The sequence below is a fragment of the Palaemon carinicauda genome, chromosome 2 (genome assembly GCF_036898095.1).
Source record: "Palaemon carinicauda isolate YSFRI2023 chromosome 2, ASM3689809v2, whole genome shotgun sequence".
Classification (NCBI taxonomy): Eukaryota; Metazoa; Arthropoda; class Malacostraca; order Decapoda; family Palaemonidae; genus Palaemon; species Palaemon carinicauda.
In genome coordinates, this window is record NC_090726.1 from 149,762,566 (window position 1) to 149,782,578 (window position 20,013).

Here is a 20,013-nt window from a genome sequence, read left to right on the forward strand (position 1 = left end):
AGCGTCTAGCTCGTTATCGTGAGCGTCTAGCTCGTGATTTGTTTAGCTCGTGATCGTCAGCATGTAGCTCGTGACGTTAGTGTTTAGCTCATGATTGTGAGCGTTTAGCTCGTAATAGTCAGCTCATGGTATTTGGTGTTTAGCATTTGAACGTGAGTGTCTAGCCTATGATTATAGCGCCTAGCATGTGATCATCAATGTCTAGTTCGTGACCATGATCGTCTGGCTCATGCTCGTGATCGTGAGCTTATAGCAGTTGATCGTGAGCTTATAGGTCGTGAGCATCTAGCTCTTGATCGTGAGCATCTTGCTTGTGACCGTGTACCTCTTGATAACGAGCGTCTAGCCCCGGAACAGGGGCTTATAACTCATGATCGTGAGCGTCTTGTTCGTGATCATGAGTGTACCTCATGATCGTGAGCGTCTTGTTCGTGATCATGAGTGTACCTCATGATAGTGATCATTGAGCATCTCGCTCATGACCATGACCACGTAACTCGTAATCATTAGCGTGTAGCTCATGACCGTGAGCATGTAATTCGCGATTGTGAGCATCTCGCTCGTAATCGTGAGCATCTAGCTCGTGATCGGGAGAGTCCTCAAGGGTTATGTAGAGACTCTCCCTAGGAAAGGGAAGTTCTTACACCTGGAAGCGAACCTCCAAGCAGAACTCTCTGCCTCCCTTCACCGAGCTCAATCTCAAATTGAAGGTTAACGTAAAGTATTGCTTGAGAACGAAGCCAAGGCTTTTTCTGGATTTTTCACCAAAGGAGTTCCTGAACAAAGGACGGAAATCTTGCCCGAGGAATACCCCAAAGGGTAGACCGAACAAGTGTTCGTCTTCAAAAAAAGCACTGAGGTTGTGAATGAGTTACAATCTCGTAATTGAGAGCATTTAACTCGTGAATGTGATAGTCTTCAAGAAGAGCATTGGGATCATGATAACCTTCGATCTCGTAATCGTGAACGTCTTCCAGAAAAAGAGCGTCGAGATCGTGAGTAAACATATGGCGATCATCTGATCGTCAAGATTGACGGTCTGATGGGTGTCGGAACAACATCAGATTGTCGCGAACGACATCCTGACCGACCAGAAAGACGAGGCGATGAGTCTTGCCCCTGCTATCGTTGAACAGAACAAATTCTGATCTCGTCACTGGATTGTCGCGAACGAAATCCTGACCGACCAGGAAGATGAGGTAATTAGTCTCACCCCTGCTATCATTAAGGAAGAGAAAATAATCAGTCGTTCTGGTGATTGGGGAGCAGGCCATGGGTTGACGATCGTCCATAGTCTCAGAATCCTCAACAGGCGGAGGTTGTATACAAGGGCTGGAATGTTGCTTGTAGGGAGAGAGAGATATTACAGATCGCTGAGTGACGACAAGATCAGCAAATGGCGAGATGACTCATTGTCAGCACGAGGCCGACGGAAAGGCAAACAGCAGGCAGATCTCGTAGACAGCTAAGACGTCAGCCGCAGTTGCAGCAGCTGACTTCGCACTCCGATGTCATCTGTAAGCGCAAAAAAGGAAATAAGAGAATAAAAATTCTTACCCTACAGGAAAAAAACCCAACCCGTGGACGGGAGAGGTTACCCCCAAGAGGAGCTGTCAGCGAGGAGGTTTTCTTCCAATAAAGTTGCTGGGACGAATGACGTCACCCTCTGTGGACAGGAGAGGTTACCTCCAAGAAGCGCTGTCAGCGAAGAGCTTTCCTACCGATAAACTTGCGGAGACAAACATGATCTGAAAACAGCAGTATTACTCTGTAATGGACCATCAAGAGAGAAAAACACAGTCACATCTGCAAAAGAAAAAGGATGAGCATAAAGCAATAGTCTAAATGGCTATGCCTTGAAAAGAAACAGCGGAGACCTACGCTCTCTTCCAGCCAAAAGCAAAAAATGACGTGGTTCATTGAACCTTTCAGCCACTGCCTACCTACCCACTATTAGTGGTTAGGTAGTCTTGCCACCTCACACTTTAAATCGAATGACTGCCTTCCAGCTCCGCCGAAAGTATATCCACAAAAATTTATATCCTACATTAATAAACTTTCTTGTCATGTACAATATATACAGCAATAAATAGAATGTGAATGAAATGTAAGGTACAGTAAGAAAGAAAGAGAAAGAGAAAGAAAGAATGATAGTACAATGTAATACAGTACAATGAACTGTTATAAATATTAACATGTCTCCCATTCAGTAATCAAAAAGTTTGTTAGTTCGTTCGTATGGTGGAGGGTTACTGTTTGTAAGTTTTTAATACTCTCATATTTGTAAGAGATGCAGGATATGAAAAATTAATGAGTTAGAGGTACTGTATAATTATGTGAATTATTAGAAAGCAAAGAGATGTGTTACAGAATACCTCTCATAGTTCAGGAAAATCACTAATCTGTCAAGTTTCTATAACCAAAGGTGCCTAACTAACAATGGTGTACCTGTATTACCACCTCCCGATTTTTTTTTGGTAGAGATACAGTATATAAAATAAACTGCTATACTGGGCTTGAGAAAGTGCACCAAAGTGCTTGGGACTTTCCAAATATATTTGTCCTTAAATTATGATACCAATAGCCTATTGTTAATGGTCTGCACTAAAGCACTGATAAACTACATTATACAGTACTTTCCCTTAGAACTAACTTGAAGACTGTGCATTTTTTGGGGGTAGATTTTACTGCTCTCATACCTTGTACTGTACAAGGGTTCTGATTCAAATTTCCCGAGCCTGGCACAGTGTAGGCAGTCAAACATTTTTGGCAGTTTCTTCAGCTCCAGCTGGAATGCTTCCTGCCTTTAACTTTCCAATGGTTCCTTTTATCTCAAAATAAACAGTATTGGTCTTACCCGGTTTCAATTATAAACACCGATATAAAACAAATCTTTTAGTGAGCCTCAGGTATCAAGAAATGGCTCAAGAGAGCAGACATTTATATACTATAACTATTTTACATTAAACATTCACATAAAATGTAAGCTACTGACTGGATAATAAAATATTACACTCAAACAAACAAATCCCAATTTCATACATGCTAAATGTAACTTGTTTTGAAATGAATGCTTTATAGAAATTAATTTATTCCTAAATTGAAATAATTCTACTTTGTCAAACTTACCCATCTGTTCAAATTCTCCACCAACTTCAGGTAGCTGTGCATACACTATGTCTCCAAGGGATTCCTATAACAGAGTAACAAATATTTAGATCTGAAAAGTTATCACAGTAAACAACCCCTTAAAATAACAAATCTCAGCACAAAAGAATTAAAAGCAGACACTGGGATGTGAGAAGTCTCAATTAGCAATTTCCATTATAAGAGAGAGCTTCACGTGTGCTCTTATTACTAGATGTGTGCAGAAGCATATCAGTTTATGAATACAAGTACTGTATTGGTAATTTAAAGCGGTTCATCATAATCTACTTTCAGTGACCTGCTCTTATAAATATTGAAATAAAAAGATCACAATATTTACAATGTTTCATTTAAAATTTTTAGCACAGAAACAACCTTGGTCAAAATGATTGATTAAAATGGATCCAAAACACAAGAGTAGTGATATTGGCCATTTTTCCAACCCTAAGAAAGTCTATTAATTCCCTTCCCCAAGTCAACGCATAAAAGTTATCGATCTAATAAAGCAAGAAAGAGAATGAAAAATTACCCCGGGGAAAGAAGTTATTCCAGAGAAAAAAAATAATGCTAAAGAAAATTTCATAATGCTAATTTTTCTGCCACTTCAATAAATCAAGTATTGTCCATGATAACATTTTTTTTTTTCTTTTTTAATTTGTGGTGAGATGTGAACAGAAAATGTGCTACTTTGAAAAGTGACCCTGCTTTGTTGTGTCAGAAAGCACCGAGCCTATATAATGACTGGAAAATCATCAACTGAATTGAAATTTAGTTATGTGTTTGGGCCATAAAGCCTGGGAGGCCATTCAGCACCCATGCCCAAATGAGGAAAAACCCTGCAATTGCACTATAAAGTATAAGCTAAAACTTTGGACAGGAATAAAGGAAGTAGAAACCTCTACATGGATTGTCTAATGGGATAGAGTTGTGTAAAACCATATACTGTATAGCAAGTCCTGGATACCTTCACAGTTTACATTACAGATCTGGGCTGAAGGTATAGAATTAAAGATGCTAATTATGGGCAAAGAGCATTTTCTATAAGATTTCTATTGCAGTTTGTCATTGTTTTGGAATACGATGACAAATTAAATTAGGTCCTATGATCCATCCATGTCACTCTGGGTCCTAAACTCCAGTAACAGAGCAAGCACACTTGGAGAGATCCAGCAGATTCAGAAATATACGCAGTACAGTAGTTGAAATTGATTGTAAACTTGGGGTGTCTAAGTTAGATAAACTGTCTATAGGAGTATTAATGGTGAGATGAAATTTAACAAATTTGGAAGTAATTTGTATTTTTCCTAATATTACAAACCTTGAGCTCTTTATAGGGAATGTGCTTTCGGCAAAGCTGGAAACAGGCCTTAAGACTTATAGCGAGGTGTAACTAACCACCGATATTCATCGGGGAGGGGTAGTGGTGGTAGTACTGGCTACCCCACTCACACACATCTATGCTATATTGTCACTACTGATTGCAGGGATAGGTGATGGCCAGACAAATCTATATGTATACAGTAGACCTCAAGGTTTGTATTGTTAGGAAAATGGTATTTTTATTATAAAATTAATCTTTAAATATACTTACCTGGTAGTTACATATATATAGCTTAAATCCCGCGTTTGGTCGCACGCACGGCAGAAATTCAAATTTCCCGGCAATCGCCGCCATGACAGATGACAGTAGGTGGTCATACATGAGCGCCATCTCTCATAGGTTACTAGAACCATTCCCAACATTCCTCAGAAATTCCATGCCCCTGTTTTCAGAGAGGAGGGAGGGCCCTTTTATATATGTAACTACCAGGTAAGTATATTTAAGAATTAATTTTATAATAAAAATCACAAATTTTAAGTAATTTGTATTTTTCCTAACAGTACTTACCTCAAACTACTTAATTTGTATTTTTCCTAACAGTACTTACCTCAAACTACTTTCTTAGGAGAGTCTGGGATCTCTCAATCACCGACCAAGAATTTTGCGCAGTTGCCCCCCCCTTCCCGCTGCCTCTCAAGGGCGTTCCAGGGTGTAAGGATACTCGCCCAGGTGCGCCCCAGGTCACGCGCGTGGCCATGCTTGATATCCAGTAAGCTTATGTTTTAAGTCCTCCTTGAACTCCAGAAGATACTCGGGGCAGGATGGGAGGGCCATTACCCGAAAGTACTTCGAGGTAAGTACTGTTAGGAAAAATACAAATTACTTAAAATTTGTGATTTGTTCCAACACAGAGTACTTACCTCGAACTACTTTCTTAGGAGACATACTTTAGGAGGAGGGAGTAGCTTACAGATTGAAATGTTCGAGACTCGCTGGGGCCCTTGAACTAGATAGGGGGCTAGTTCTGGGACTCCCAGGGAGAGGCAGGAGAGTAGGGGAAAGCACGCAAAAGTCTACCTTATATACAACTCGCCTTTTATTCAAAATCCATACTTGATGTGTTCTAATGTCCCATCTCTCATGTAGGGATGGGGAAAAAAGGGTGAGGTCTCGGGAAAAGGATAGAGATTAGCAAGGAAGTAAGGAGGAACTTGTGTCACTTACGATTACTTCCCACGGCTAACCCGGGGCCCAAACTACTAAACTTGTTGCATGGCCGCAATGACTGGCCCACTGGAGAAGGCATCCAAGGACTTCCTCATATAGTCCTTGAGGTAGTGGGCTGTAAAGGTGGACTGCCTAGCCCAAGTGCCCGCCCGTAAGATTTGGCCTACCGCCATGTTGGTGCCAAACGCTAAGGACGTGCTAAGACCTATAATATCATGAGGTCTTGGGGTACCAGGCACCGTGGAGCCCTCACTCTCATAGGCCCTCTTTATAACCTGTCTCAGCCAGAAGGATATGGAGTTTTTGGAAACTGCCTTCTTGACCAAGTCTGTGGACACAAACAAACTCTTCACCACCGGTTTGAGTTTGGCCGTCCTACTAAGGTACTTCCTGATGGTCCTTACGGGACACAAGAGCAGGTCACTAGGGTTGTCCGAGCGCGAAATAGCCGGAATTGAGAACTTTTCGAACCTCGGGTCCGCAATTTCTGGGTTCTGGGTCTTTGCTACGAACTCTGGCAAGAACTTAAAAGTCATGTCCTTCCACCCTTTCAAGTGGGATACCTCGAAAGACAGGCCGTGGAGCTCGCTCACTCGTTTCGCTGATGCCAGGGCTAGTAGGAAGATGGCTTTGAGGGTGAGATCTTTGTCTAAAGCATCCTTTAGAGGTTCATAGGGAGGCCATGAAAGGACCTTGAGGACTTTGGCCACGTCCCACAGGGGAACCCTCGAGGTGAGGGGATCACAAGTTTGCTCAAAACTCCTGATGAGCATCGAGATGTGACGCGAGGTCCCTAGATTGATGCCCTTAAGCTGGAACACCTGTCCTAACGCTGCTCGAACCCCTTTGATGGCTGGGATGGAGACCCCTAGATCATCCCTCAAGTGTACCAGGAAGTCTGCGATGTTGTGAACCGAAACGTCCAAGGGCCTAAGGTTCTGAGTGGCACACCATTTGACAAAGGTTGCCCATTTAGCTTGGTACACAACACAAGAATATCTCCACAGGTACCCCGACATCCTATCCGCTGTTTTGTCTGAGAACCCTTCCTTCCTTAGCAACCGCTTGATAACCTCCACGCGTGAAGCCTCAGCCCCTGAGGGTTTTCGTGCACCTTTTGGAAGTGTGGTCGACTTAGCAGGTCTCCTCTTACTGGTAAGGGCCACGGCGGGAGAATGGCTAGGTCCTGCAGATCCACAAACCACTCCCTTTCCGGCCACCAGGGTGCTACCAAAGTCATCTCTGTGGACTTTGACTGCCTTAACCTATTGAGCACCTGTCTGATCATCCCGAAGGAGGGAAAGGCGTACAGTATACGCCAAGGTTGTCCCAAGGGTGCTGGAAGGCGTCTTCGAAGGCTGCTCTCGGATCCGGTATCGGGGAGCAGAACACAGGGAGCTTTGCGTTTAGTCTTGTGGCGAACAAGTCTATCACTGGGGAGCCCCAACGACGGAGGACATCCTGTGCCCCTATTTAGCCTTTCCTGCTTAGCCCGTCCGCCAGAACGTTCCTCTTTCCGGGGATGAATCTGGCCGATAGGAGAATGTCGTTCCTTTCGGCCCCTCCTAGGACTCGAGCTGTGATATCGCACAAATCCCTTGATCTTAGCCCTCCTTGTTTCTTGATGTACGCTTCTACCGTGGTGTTGTCACACATGAGGGCTACCGAGTTCCCCTGAATGAGGTGGAATGCCACGAGCTCCAGAAGATTGATGTGCCGGGCCTTTTCCTCCACTGACCATTTCCCCTCTGCTGTTTCCTTGAGGAGATGCGCTCCCCACCCTTCCTTCGATGCATCCGTGAAGAGCAGCATCTCCGAGGGAGGGGAGCTGTACGGAATCCCTTTCAATGTATTCCTCATGTCAGACCACCAGAGGAGAGCTTCTTTGGAGGGAAGTGACACCGGCATTATCTTCTGTGGGGAGCTTCTCATTGACCAGAGATCCTTCAGGTGCCACTCAACCGGTCTGAGTTTGAGCCCGCCCTGCGGAACCAACTTCTCCAACGAGACCAGGTGACCTACTAATCTCTGCCAATCCTTGGCCTTCCTTGGGGCACCGGCCAGGAACGGGCGGATCACCTGGTCCAGGTTGTCTAGTCTCTCCTGGGACGGGAAGGCTCTCACCAGCCGGAAATCTAACACCATCCCCAGGTAAGTCATCCTGGAGGTGGGAACCAGATGGGATTTCCCGAGATTGATGGTTATCCAGAGTTCTTTGCAGAAATTGATTAGTTGACTCCCTTGTTCTTTCAAGATTACCTCTGAGGCTGAAAGCAACAACCAGTCGTCGAGGTACCTTATCAGTCTGATGCATTGCTTGTGTGCCCAGGTCGAGACCAGGGCGAAGACTCTCGTGAAGACTTGAGGTGCTGTCGACAGACCGAAGCAGAGGGTCCTGAATTGAAGAGTCTGGGGGCCCCACTTTACCCTGAGAAACTTCCTGCTGGAGGGGTGAACAGGAACCTGGAAGTAGGCATCCTTGAGATCCAGGGACATCATGAAATCCCCTTCTCTCAAGGCTGCCAGAACCGACTTCGGCGTGTCCATCTTGAAGGGTGTCTTCTTGATGAATTTGTTCAATGCCGACAGATCGATTACTGGTCTCCAACCTCCTGTCGCTCCTCCACAAGGAAGAGTCTGCTGTAGAATCCCGGCTACGGCTCGTGCACGGGCTGTAGGGCTCTTTTCTCCAGCTTAACTTCCACCTCTGCCTGTAGAGCTGCCTTCTTCTCCGAGTCGTTGGGAGCTAACCATACCCCTCGGTGATCGGGGATCAGCGGAGGTGGCTCTGACAGGAAGGGAATCCTGTATCCCTCCTGCGAACAGTAACCATCCATGGGTCCGCCCCGTTGTCCCGCCATGCTTGCCAAAACTGTTTGAGGCATCCCCTCACCATGGGTGTGGGAAGGTGTAGGGGGCCTCTCTCCCTATCTCCTTCTAGGAAGACGGTTTGACTGGCTTCTCCTTGACCCGGAGAACTTAGGTCTATATGAGGTTTGGGGTTGAGCACCACTCCCCCTGGAGGGCCGCGGAGGCTGGTGCCATGAAGAGGTGGATACTCCTTGCCTAGCTGGGGGCGGAGGCGGGTAGGCCCCGTCTGCCGGAGGTCTTCTCGCAACGGGCCGCCTTGGCAACTGCTGCCTGGGCTCGGCTGGCACCTTCAATCTGCTGACTCTCTCCATCGTCTCTGCTACCGTCTGAGAGGAACTTTGCCTCTCGCTCGGGGAGCCTGCGGGAAAGTCTGTTTAGGATAGTGTCCCTTCTCCTCAGAACACAGTTGGCTGTCTGGGTAAGGGACTGGTGTGTCAGAAATTTCATGGCTTTACCCCCCGAGCAGATCAATTCTTTCAGAAGGGCCTGATTGTCTGGCACTGCGAGGTCGTATGAGATCTGAAAGTCCGCCAGTGTACAGGCCCACCAATCCAGCCAAGAGGTGACGTTCACGACGTCCTGAGCGATGACCTCCGCTGGAGAGAAGACCACCGGCGCGCTAAGGCTACGTTCGTCCGAGTTGCCTTGGTTCAGTGTAACGACCACTTCTTCTACCGCGCGGGGCCCTGAATGGTGACCGTCCGGCACGTAGAACTTCCTCTGGGTCTCGAGACCCGGTAGAACTTTGCCTGAGCCCTGTGATCTCAAGGAATTCTCCAGGGCTGAGACGTACAGGTCCACGTGTTCCATTCCCATGGCAACATATGGGGCTAAAGGCAGGGTCAAGGAAGGCTTCTTCTGCACAGGATCCTCCACCAACCTGCCCAGACCCGAGAGCCAAGTTCGCACAGCCGTTGGTTGAGGTTCGTCCAACCTATGGTGCCGTCGGATGAGAGCAAGCACCTTACGGTAAGACGAGACCTCCACCGAACATTCGCCCATGTCGATTAAACCGTCCACTACCCGTACCTCCGCGTCAGCAGGTTCCTCGAACGCGGAGGGATCCGTGGGCATGGAGGCATCCCATTCCTCCTGGTAGGATGATGGAGCGGGAGCCTCCTTCACGGGTAGAACCGTCGGGGCGGAGGTAGCGGTCATGGGTCTACCCCATCCCGGGCTCACCCGGATGGCGCTCGATGATGGTCGTGGCAGCGGCGAATCTCGAAACTTGGCCGGTACGGCTGTGACCAAAGAGTCTTGAGTAACGTTACTATGCCGAACCCGCGGGATTTCTCCGCACACGGGTGGAGCCGCCGACTTACTAGGCCGGGGCAGCAACGTGCGCGCCAACGGCTGCCCCCGACGAGCGGGCAGAGCCGAAGAGACACTGTACAGGGCAACGGGAGCGGCTCCAGCAGCCACCGAGGCAGGCAATGGAGCAGCAACCGACCTGCTGGATTCCCTACGATGTCGTACCACCGTGACATACCTCTTCCTCGGCGATGACCTCCTTCGGTAGTCCCTCCTCGAGGACCTCGCCCTCTTCCTGGGCGGACTGTCGTGTGGGCTCGATCTCCTCCTCCTAGTCTCTCGATCGCTGTAACCATCCGACGAATAGGAGTCGTAGGAGAAGTCGTCATCGGAGTACGAGGAGTCTGAAACTTCCGACTCTGCCACGAGCCTCCTGGGTCTGGAACTCGGGGTTACCGGCTCCATCAAGTCCGGCAGGAGCATGGCCGATGGTGCCGGGGGTGAACAGGTGATGGGACGATCGTCGAACCAACCTTCGATGTCCTCCTCCAACCTCAAGGGGGACCTGAAGGGCATCCCCGGGGCCCTCCAAACTATGGAGTCAGGGTCCGAAACACCCATGGGTACCTTACTAATGCCCTGGCCACCCCCGGAAGATGCTGTACCTGAAAAGCACTTTACGGGTGTGGGGATGGGCGCTGAAACGGACCCCCCACCCCGGATCCACACTTATGACAGGTCCTGCAGACACCAGGCCTTTGTCTAAAGCACACACTCCCACCACTTTAGCAGACCCCTCACTTGTCTGCATAGACCCCTTCAACACAGAATCCCCCCCACAATAGACTCATGGGGAACGGCAATGGGCCGCTTCCCCGAAACAGACTTACCTAGACCCCTACCCTGGGTATGTGAAGGCGAAGGAGAACCTCTCTCCGACAGGATGGAGGGCGACGTAAGGCCTGACTTCTTAGGTGACCTCTTAGAAGCCTTCTTCTTTTTCTTGGCGAAAAGAGCCCATTGGAGCTCCGGCCAAGACTCACACTCCGGGCACTTGGACTCCGGGGAACACCTCTTCCCCCGACACGAGCAGCACAGGGTGTGCAGGTCGACCCCAGGCGGCGAGAGGCATGCCCCGCAAGACTTACCAGCTTGAGGCCCAGGACAGCGACGCTGAGGTTCCATGGCAAAAGCAAACACAAACGACACAAGGACACAAGGGAAAGGTGAGGAACACAACGGGAACACGTGAGACACAAGGGGGAAAGGAACACACGGGAACTGTGAGACACAAGGGGGAAAGGAACACACGGGAACTGTGAGACACAAGGGAAAGGAACACACGGGAACACATGGGACAAGGGATGAGAACACACAGTAACACGTGGGAACACAAGGTGAACGGCCGGGATAAGCGAGAGAGAGAGTGGCGAGATGTTATCTACGCCGCGAAAAGAAGCTTACTGGATATCAAGCATGGCCACGCGCTTGACCTGGGACGCACCTGGGCGAGTATCCTTACGCCCTGGAACGCCCTTGAGAGGCAGCGGAGAGGGGGGCAACTACGCAAAATTCTTGGTCAGTGATTGAGAGATCCCAGACTCGCCTAAGAAAGTAGTTCGAGGTAAGTACTCTGTGTTGGAACAAATACATACATACATACATATACCAAGGCACTTCCCCCAATTTTGGGGGATAGCCGACATCAACAAATGAAACAAAACAAAAAAGGGGACCTCTACTCTCTACGTTCCTCCAGCCTAACAAGGGACTCAACTGAGTTCAGCTGGTACTGCTAGGGTGCCACAGCCCACCCTCCCACATTATCCACCACAGATGAAGCTTCATAATGCTGAATCCCCTACTGCTGCTACCTCCGCGGTCATCTAAGGCATCGGAGGCAGCAGCAGGGCCTACCGGAACTGCGTCACAATCGCTCGCCATTTATTCCTATTTCTAGCACGCTCTCTTGCTTCTCTCACATCTATCCTTCTATCACCCAGAGCTTTCTTCACTCCATCCATCCACCCAAACCTTGGCCTTCCTCTTGTACTTCTCCCATCAACTCTTGCATTCATCACCTTCTTTAGCAGACAGCCATTTTCCATTCTCCCAACATGGCCAAACCACCTCAACACATTCATATCCATTCTACCTGCTAACTCATTTCTTACACCCGTTCTCACTCTCACCACTTTGTTCCTAACCCTATCTACTCGAGATACACCAGCCATACTCCTTAGACACTTCATCTCAAACACATTCAATTTCTGTCTCTCCGTCACTTTCGTTCCCCACAACTCCGATCCATACATCACAGTTGGTACAATCACTTTCTCATATAGAACTCTCTTTACATTCATGCCCAACCCTCTATTTTTTACTACTCCCTTAACTGCCCCCAACACTTTGCAACCTTCATTCACTATCTGATGTACATCTGCTTCCACTCCACCATTTTCTGCAACAACAGACCCCAAGTACTTAAACTGATCCACTTCCTCAAGTAACTCTCCATTCAACATGACATTCAACCTTGCACCACCTTCCCTTCTCGTACATCTCATAACCTTACTCTTACCCACATTAACTCTCAACTTCCTTCTCTCACACACACTTCCAAATTCTGTCACTAATCGGCCAAGCTTCTCTTCTGTGTCTGCAACCAATACAGTATCATCCGCAAACAACAACTGATTTACCTCCCATTCATGGTCATTCTCGTCTACCAGTTTTAATCCTCGTCCAAGCACTCGAGCATTCACCTCTCTCACCACTCCATCAACAAACAAGTTGAACAACCACGGTGACATCACACATCCCTGTCTCAGCTCCACTCTCACCGGAAACCAATCACTCACTTCATTTCCCATCCTAACACATGCTTTACTACCTTTGTAGAAACTTTTCACTGCTTGCAACAACTTTCCACCAACTCCATATAACCTCATCACATTCCACATTGCTTCCCTATCAACTCTATCATACGCTTTCTCCAGATCCATAAACGCAACATATACTTCCTTACCTTTTGCTAAATATTTCTCGCATATCTGCCTTACTGTAAAAATCTGATTCATACAACCCCTACCTCTTCTTAAACCACCCTGTATTTCTAAGATTGCATTCTCTGTTTTATCCTTGATCCTATTAATCATTTCTCTACCATACACTTTCCCAACTACGTTTAACAAACTAATACCTCTTGAATTACAACACTCATGCACATCTCCCTTACCCTTATATAGTGGTACAACACATGCACAAACCTAATCTACTGGTACCATTGACAACACAAAACACATATTAAACAATCTCACCAACCACTCAAGTACAGTCACACCCCCTTCCTTCAACATCTCAGCTCTCACACCATCCATACCAGACGCTTTTCCTACTCTCGTTTCATCTAGTGCTCTCTTCACTTCATCTATTGTAATCTCTCTCATTCCCATCTCCCATCACTGGCACCTCAACACCTGCAACAGCAATTATATCTGCCTACCTATTATCCTCAACATTCAGCAAACTCTCAAAACATTCCGCTCATCCCTTCCTCGCCATCTCTCCTCCCAAATACCATTTTTAAATATGTAACTTCCCTGATAGTTACATATATATACTGTAGCTGATTGACACCATTGGTGGCGGGTAGAAAACCTCATCCCATCGGGAATTCGTATAATTATTAATAGCTACAATTAGTAGTACTGTACCAATAATCTGGTTCTTACCTGATAAGGAAGCTGGCTTCATAGTTATTCTGCCTCATTTGCCTGCATTCCTTAAGAGACTCAGCGATCCACCCAGGGGCTGTAAAAGTCTCTGTGGGACTGCCACAAGGTCCTCGACCTCAGCGTGGCTAGACCTCCACCCTTGCTACCCTGACCACCTACTCCAAAGTTAAAAACACACATCATAAAAAACTAACTTGACTTGGAAGGCTGCAACGACCTTCACAGACAGCCTGTGAACACAAGTACAAGAAAAAAGGCAAGGGTATATAATAAAAAAGGTTATAGGGAAGAGGCAGTAGACCCTTCTCTAACTACAACGCTGGAGGTAACATGAGGACCCAGGGAACAACAATCTTCATATGTCTGGACATCCTTGAGATAACAGTCTGTGAAGATTGATTTACTTCGTCAGAAAGTAGCCTCCAAAATTGATTTCACTGACCTATTGTGCTTGTAAGCCATAGAAGTTGCTACAGCTCTAACCTCAAGTGGTTTTACCTTAACCCTGGAACGGTACGGTGGGTCGTCCGCGACCCCGAGCATAAAAAAAAAAGAGGTTTTTCTCACGTGACTCACCCCCGTGACTGAATTTGTGGGTGATCGACCTGCAGTAGGTGTCTCGCCTACACGCTCTAGTAGTGTCCAGATGTGCATTGCTGTAGCTGTACTCCTTCCCCGATTTCTGAGACGCGTCGGGGTCGAGCGCGACCGAGTTTACCCTTCTAAGGTAATTTGCATAATTATCAAAGTTATTACGTATTATGAAATTGTCGTAGAATGGTGCAACTTGTATAGGTTATCAGTTGTGGAAAGTCTTGGTGGATTGTTTGGCTAACATGTGCATCATTTTTTTTTTAGTTAAAATGTCGTTCATCACCACGAGGACCATTTTACCGCGAGTGCTCCTTTTTCATTTTTTTTCATTTTTTTGCCAAGTCATTTTTCCGTAAGATATTGCCAAATAGTGTCGAAAAACTTTTGCTTTTTTAGTGTTGGAAAGTGTCTAGATGATCTGGCTACCCATGCGTAACTTTGTTTTTGTCAGATACGACGTAGTTATTGGTATATTGGGTATTTAACTGCGGTTGCCAATTTCTGTTTTTTTTTCAATATTTGTAAAAATTTACTACGTAGTAAGGAATTGCCGTATATTATTGATTTTTTTTTCATGTTTATGTGTTAGAAAGTGTGCCTTGATGGTTGGGCTAACACGTGCATGTCTTTTTTTTTATCTGAGATGCCGTATATTAGAATGTTGGGCATTTTACCGCGAGTGCCCCTTTTTCATTTTTTTGCCAAGTCATTTTTCCGTAAGATATTGCCAAATAGTGTCGTAAAACTTTTGCTTTTTTAGTGTTGGAAAGTGTGTCTAGACGATCTGGCTACCCATGCGTGACTGTTTTTGTCAGATACGACGTAGTTATTGGTATATTGGGTATTTAACTGCGGTTGCCAATTTGTTTTTTTTTCAATATTTGTAAAAATTTACTACGTAGTAAGGAATTGCCGTATATTATTGATTTTTTTTTCATGTTTATGTGTTAGAAAGTGTGCATTGATGGTTGGACTAACACGTGCATGTCTTTTTTTTTTTTTTATCTGAGATGCCGTATATTAGAACGTTGGGCATTTTTCCGCGAGTGCCCCTTTTTATTTGTTTTGCATTTTTTTGCTTAGTCATGTTACCGTAAGGAATTGGCAAGTAGTGTCGCAAAACTTATATTTTTATAGTGTTGGAAAGTGTTTCTAGATGATCTGGCTACCCATGCCTATTTTTTTTTAGCCAGATATAGCGTATATATAGATATGTGTTCGATTTTCCTGTGATTGCCATTTATTCGTTTTTTCCCATTTTCAAAATTACTACGTACTAAGGAACTATCACAGAGTAATGATTCATTTAGATGTTTATTTGTCGGAAAATGTGCCTTGATGGTTTGCCTAGCACGTGGCTGAAATTTTTTTTTTCTGAAATGCGTATAATAAAATGTTGGCCATTTTTCCGCGAGTGCCCCTTTTTATTTGTTTTTCATTTTTTTTACTTAGTCATGTTACCGTAAGGAATTGGCAAGAAGTGTCACAAAACTTATATTTTTATAGTGTTGGAAAGTGTTTCTAGATGATCTGGCTACCCATGCCTATCTTTTTTTTTAGCCAGATATGGCGTATATATAGGTATGTGTTCGATTTTCCTGTGATTGCCATTTTTTCGTTTTTTCCCATTTCTTTCAAAATTACTACGTACTAAGGAACTATCACAGAGTAATGATTCATTTATATGTTTATTTGTCGGAAAATGTGCCTAGATGGTTTGCCTAGCACGTGGCTGAAATTTTTTTTTTCTGAAATGCCGTATATTAGAATGGCCATTTTTCCGCGAGTGCCCCTTTTTATTTGTTTTGCATTTTTTTGCTTAGTCATGTTACCGTAAGGAATTGGCAAGTAGTGTCGCAAAAATTATAATTTTATAGTGTTGGAAAGTGTTTCTAGATGATCTGGCTACCCATGCCTATCTTTTTTTTTAGCCAGATATGGCGTATATATAGGTATGTGTTCGATTTTCCTGTGATTGCCATTTTTTCGTTTTTTCCCATTTCTTTCAAAATTACTACGTACTAAGGAACTATCACAGAGTAATGATTCATTTTGATGTTTATTTGTTGGAAAATGTGCCTTGATGGTTTGCCTAGCACGTGGTTGAATTTTTTTTTCTGAAATGCCGTATATTAGAATGTTAGCCATTTTTCCGCGAGTGCCCCTTTTTATTTGTTTTGCATTTTTTTGCTTAGTCATGTTACCGTAAGGAATTGGCAAGTAGTGTCGCAAAACTTATATTTTTATAGTGTTGGAAAGTGTTTCTAGATGATCTGGCTACCCATGCCTATCTTTTTTTTAGCCAGATATGGCGTATATATAGGTATGTGTTCGATTTTCCTGTGATTGCCATTTTTTCCCATTTCTTTCAAAATTACTACATACTAAGGAACTATCACAGAGTAATGATTCATTTAGATGTTTATTTGTCGGAAAATGTGCCTTGATGGTTTGCCTAGTACGTGGCCGAAATTTTTTTTTTCTGAAATGCCGTATATTAGAATGTTGGCCATTTTTCCGCGAGTGCCCCTTTTTATTTGTTTTGCATTTTTTTGCTTAGTCATGTTACCGTAAGGAATTGGCAAGTAGTGTCGCAAAACTTGTATTTTTATAGTGTTGGAAAGAGTTTCTAGATGATCTGGCTACCCATGCCTATCTTTATTTTTAGCCAGATATGGCGTATATATAGGTATGTGTTCGATTTTCCTGCGATTGCCACTTTTTCGTTTTTTCCCATTTCTTTCAAAATTACTACGTACTAAGGAACTATCACAGAGTAATGATTCCTCTAGATGTTTATTTGTCGGAAAATTTTGTTTACTTCTTTTTTGATTGAATATCATCAAATTTTTTTAGCTAAAATATTATATATTTTTACATTTTTTTTTTTTTTCGATTTTATTTCCCTTCGAAAAATTTTTTTTGGGTCAGAATTTTAATTTTATAGTCGTAAAATAATCGACAATTATCCAGCAACCCACCATACAATTTTTATGCATATCCAAAAATAATTAGATTAGTAAATAACACCTTGAAATTGACATACCCTTCCTACATTTCAAGTGGCAGATTAGGGAGTCTGAGTCAGTGTGGTTGGCGGCCATTTTGTGGACATATCCGAAGCGTAAGTTGCCCTATCTATATATATTCTTGTTCCCTATAGAATTTGTGATATTTTGGTATATTTTTACCTGCATAAATATCATATTATATATTAAATATATGTATTTTTTTACAAAATTTCTAAGTACTCAAAAAATTACCTTTAGATATGGCCCCTGATATAAATGTAATTTACAAAATAATGAAGATTTTTCTACATATTTCTATTTTAGGATAACATATGTTTATTCCCTAAAAAAATTAGCCACTTCCTATTTCATTTGGGTACCCAAAAAAATTCATGAAATTTGGACAAATATTTTTAGCCAAAAAAAGTTACCCTTTTTTTCTCATTTCAGATCTTCACCTCCATGGGTCTGACTTCATCCAAAATACATCAAGATGTGTCCTACACATTCAAGAATCAATTCCTAAAAGGATTTGTGTATATATGTATAAATTTTTTTTTATGAATTTTTATGTAAGGTCTTTTTTTTTCTACTTAATTTTTTAAAATATTTATAATAAATAGTTTTTCTGCAGATGAGTAGTATTTATCTTTACAGTTGTTTTAAGCATTCATTGAAGTTTTTTTTGGCAAAAGAAAAAAGGAGGTTACTGCAAAAACTGATTTTTCAAGAATTTTTTTTGGCGTCGGGGTCGCGCGCGTCCGAGTATACCCTTAAATGGGTGTCCGAGGAGCGTACCTATCCAGGGTTAAGGATAGGGAAAACTTCTTACTTCACAATTCTGGTGAGCTTCCCTTATCAAATCCTTAATGAAAAAAGCCAGGGTATTCTTTGATAAAGGCAAAGATGACTTTTTAACTGAGCATCAGAGGTTGTCTGCTTGTCCTCTAAGGTGTTTGGACACGTGCAGATAAAAATTCTAGAGCTCTCACTGGACAAAGGCCTCTCTCCTTTTCTGTCCAATTAAGTGAGATAGCTATGGGATGGTAAAAGATCTTGGCCAAGGTCGATAAGGATTCTCGTTTTTGGCGAGAAAGCCTAGCTGAAGGGAGCAAACTGCATTGTTTCCATTAAAGCCCACCTTCTTGCCGACGGCTTGTAACTCTCCTATTCTTTTGGCTGTAGCCAATGCAATTAAGAATAGAGTCTTTTGGGTAAGATCCTTCCAAGAAGCCTTGTCAAGGGGTTCAAACCTACTCAACGTCAAAAAGGCCAGGACTACATCCAGATTCCAAGAGGGGGTTGGATTGTCCTTTCTCTTAGCGGTCTCAAAAGTTCTGAGATCCGAGAGATCCTTGTTACCTAACCCATCAATGTGTCTGTGACGAAAGATGGAGGCTAACATGCTGTGGTAACCCTTGATGGTAGGTACAGCCAGCTTCTCTTTTGTTCGCAGATGCAACAGAAAGTCTGCTATCTGGGCTATAGAGGTACTGGTAGAGGAAAGTTTGTTAGTCCTGCACCATTCTCTAAACACGTCCCACATAGATTGATAAACTCTAAGAGTGTATATCCTTCTAGCTCTCGCGATAGCTCGTGCAGCTTCCTTGAAAAGCCCTTCGCTCTTGCCAGCTTTTTGGTAGTAAAAAAGTAGTCAGAATGAGAGCGGGGGGATTCTGATGGTACCTCTCGTGTGGCTGTTTGAGTAGATCGCTCCGACTTTGTAACGTTCTGGGGGTATCTACCAGCCACTCCATCACCTCTGCAACCCAAGGTCTCATGGGCCAAAACGGATTAATTAAAATTAAAATGCGATTCCTTGAACTTTTTCAGGACTCTGTCCAGGATCTTGAATGGTAGAAAAGCGTACACGTTTAGGTCCCCCCAGTCCAAGAGAAAAAACGTCCACTGCTGCTGCTTTCTGGTCTGGGACTGGAGAGCAATACACTGGCAACCTCTTTGTCAACTGTGTAGAGGCTGGTGTACACCTCGTGATGTAGGGTCCACTCTGTAATTAGAACTTGTCTTCCTCTGCTGAGAAGGTCCGCCCTGACGTTCTTTTCGCCTTCTATGAAGCGAGTTATCAGGGTTATGTCCCTCGCTTTTGCCCACAGTAGATGATCTCTCGCAGCTTCGTAAAATGAGTCTGAACGAGTGCCTCCCTGCTTCTTGATGTAGGCCAATGCTGTGGTGTTGTCTGCGTTGACCTGAACTAAGTTTCCTTGGACTTCCTCCTGAAAGGGTATTAGTGCTAGGTGAATGGCCACTAGCTCCTTGAAGTTTATGTGCCATCCCTTCTGAGACTCTTCCCACAGACTCGATATCTCGGCCTTCCCCAGTGTTGCACCTCACCCCATGTCTGAGGCGTCGGAATACAACACTAGGTCGGGGTTCCTCTGATAAAATTCGAGGTCCAAGAGTTTGTTGGCATTGTGCCACCAACTCAAATGATTCCTGATCCCCAGAGGAATTGGCAACCACTTTTCTAGACCTTGACCTCTCGTCCAAAATTTGCAAGATGGAATTGAAGAGGCCGTAAATGAAGTCTTCCCAGGGATACGAACTGCTCGATCGATGAGAGGGTACCCATTCTCCTACCGAGTAGGACCGTATGTCAGGAAATGTCGCACCTTTTCTAGGCAATCTAGAATGCGTTTCGGGGCTGGAAAAGCCCAAGAAACCACTGACTGAATCCTCATCCCCAGGAAGATGATGTTTGCGAGGGAGTCAGTTGAGATTTTTCTAGGTTCACCATTAGACCTAGCCGTTTATAGCGTCAAGGATATTGTAATTGAAGACCCTCCAGACACTTTCTTGCGACCTGGCTCTGAGGTACATTGATATCCGTACTCCC

At 44.5% G+C, this 20,013-nt stretch overlaps 1 protein-coding gene across 2 annotated transcripts in view; it reads right to left on the reverse strand.

The window, feature by feature from the left end:
• The window catches only part of ppl (pumpless), an 82,415-nt gene that overhangs the window by 23,682 nt on the left and 38,720 nt on the right, over positions 1-20,013 (reverse strand). For both annotated transcript variants that reach the window (XM_068359136.1, XM_068359146.1), the window contains exon 3: positions 3,130-3,193. In XM_068359136.1, coding sequence (XP_068215237.1) covers positions 3,130-3,193 — 64 coding nt within the window. The remainder of the gene's footprint in view (positions 1-3,129; positions 3,194-20,013) is intronic.